This window comes from Egretta garzetta, unplaced genomic scaffold (genome assembly GCF_000687185.1).
Source record: "Egretta garzetta isolate BGI_Z169 unplaced genomic scaffold, ASM68718v1 scaffold571, whole genome shotgun sequence".
In the NCBI taxonomy this organism is placed as follows: Eukaryota; Metazoa; Chordata; class Aves; order Pelecaniformes; family Ardeidae; genus Egretta; species Egretta garzetta.
Genome location: NW_009258622.1, coordinates 102,308 through 103,149, shown reverse-complemented (window position 1 = coordinate 103,149; position 842 = coordinate 102,308). Strand labels below are relative to the sequence as shown.

At 66.0% G+C, this 842-nt stretch overlaps 1 protein-coding gene across 1 annotated transcript in view; it reads left to right on the top strand.

Annotated features, from left to right (window-relative positions):
- Nucleotides 1–31: 31 nt before the first annotated feature.
- The window catches only part of LOC118453311, a 24,970-nt gene continuing 24,159 nt past the window's right edge, over nucleotides 32–842 (top strand). The window contains exon 1 of the mRNA XM_035903668.1: nucleotides 32–102. Within this exon, the coding sequence (XP_035759561.1) occupies nucleotides 32–102 (71 nt within the window). The remainder of the gene's footprint in view (nucleotides 103–842) is intronic.

Genomic DNA, 842 nt, shown 5'->3' with positions numbered 1-842 from the left:
GGGGTGGTGGTGGCGCGTTCCCAGCAGTAGCATGGGGACCGCAACCATCGGCCGGGCCCTGACAACCGCCTGGCACCCACTGATCGCGCTAATTGCCGTGATGTAAGTGCGCTGCGCGAGGCTGCGGGCACCCCTGGCACCCCTCTCTCCGCAGGGTGACCCCTCCGCCTGCCTCCCTCTCCCCTCCTGGGGACCTTGTGCTGGGTGGGGGTTTTAAATTAAGGAAAAAGCGGGAAGGTTTTGTAGAACTGGAGTTGGGGGCAGCACCCCGCGTGAGGGGGGGACGACGGGCTGGCCGTGCGTCCCCGGAGCTGCTGAGCTCTGCCTGCCCCCAGCACAGACCCCGTGCGGGGATCCGGTGAGGCTCCGGCACCAGCCCACAGTGGCCAATTCAAGTGGCTTTCAGCCGCTTCCCCGTGGCTCTGTCTGCCCGCGCTCCCCTCCCCTCTCCGGGGCCTTTCATGTAAATCCCTCACAGCGGGTGCCAGATGGGATCCGGGGCTGGAAACAAAGCCCAGAGCCAGGGCTGAGGGATGCTCCACGGGGCACCAGACCGGCCCTCCCTCCTGCCCCCACGGGCAGGGCTTTTTGCCTTTTTTCCCCTGCCTTTTTTCCCCTGTCGTGGTTTTGTGCCATGCGTGGCACCGCGGGACCCCTTCCTTATGGCCCCTCCATCCTCGGGGACGATGGGCACGGTCAGCGGAGCTGCCTGGCAGCCTGAATTTCCCTCTCCCCATAGCAAAGATCTCTCCTGTTTGGTGTTTTCCCCTCCCCAGCTGCTCAGGGATTCCTGGGGGCCTGAATCGGCTGCTGGGGGGGGGGGCTGGTGGGCGGGGTAGGCC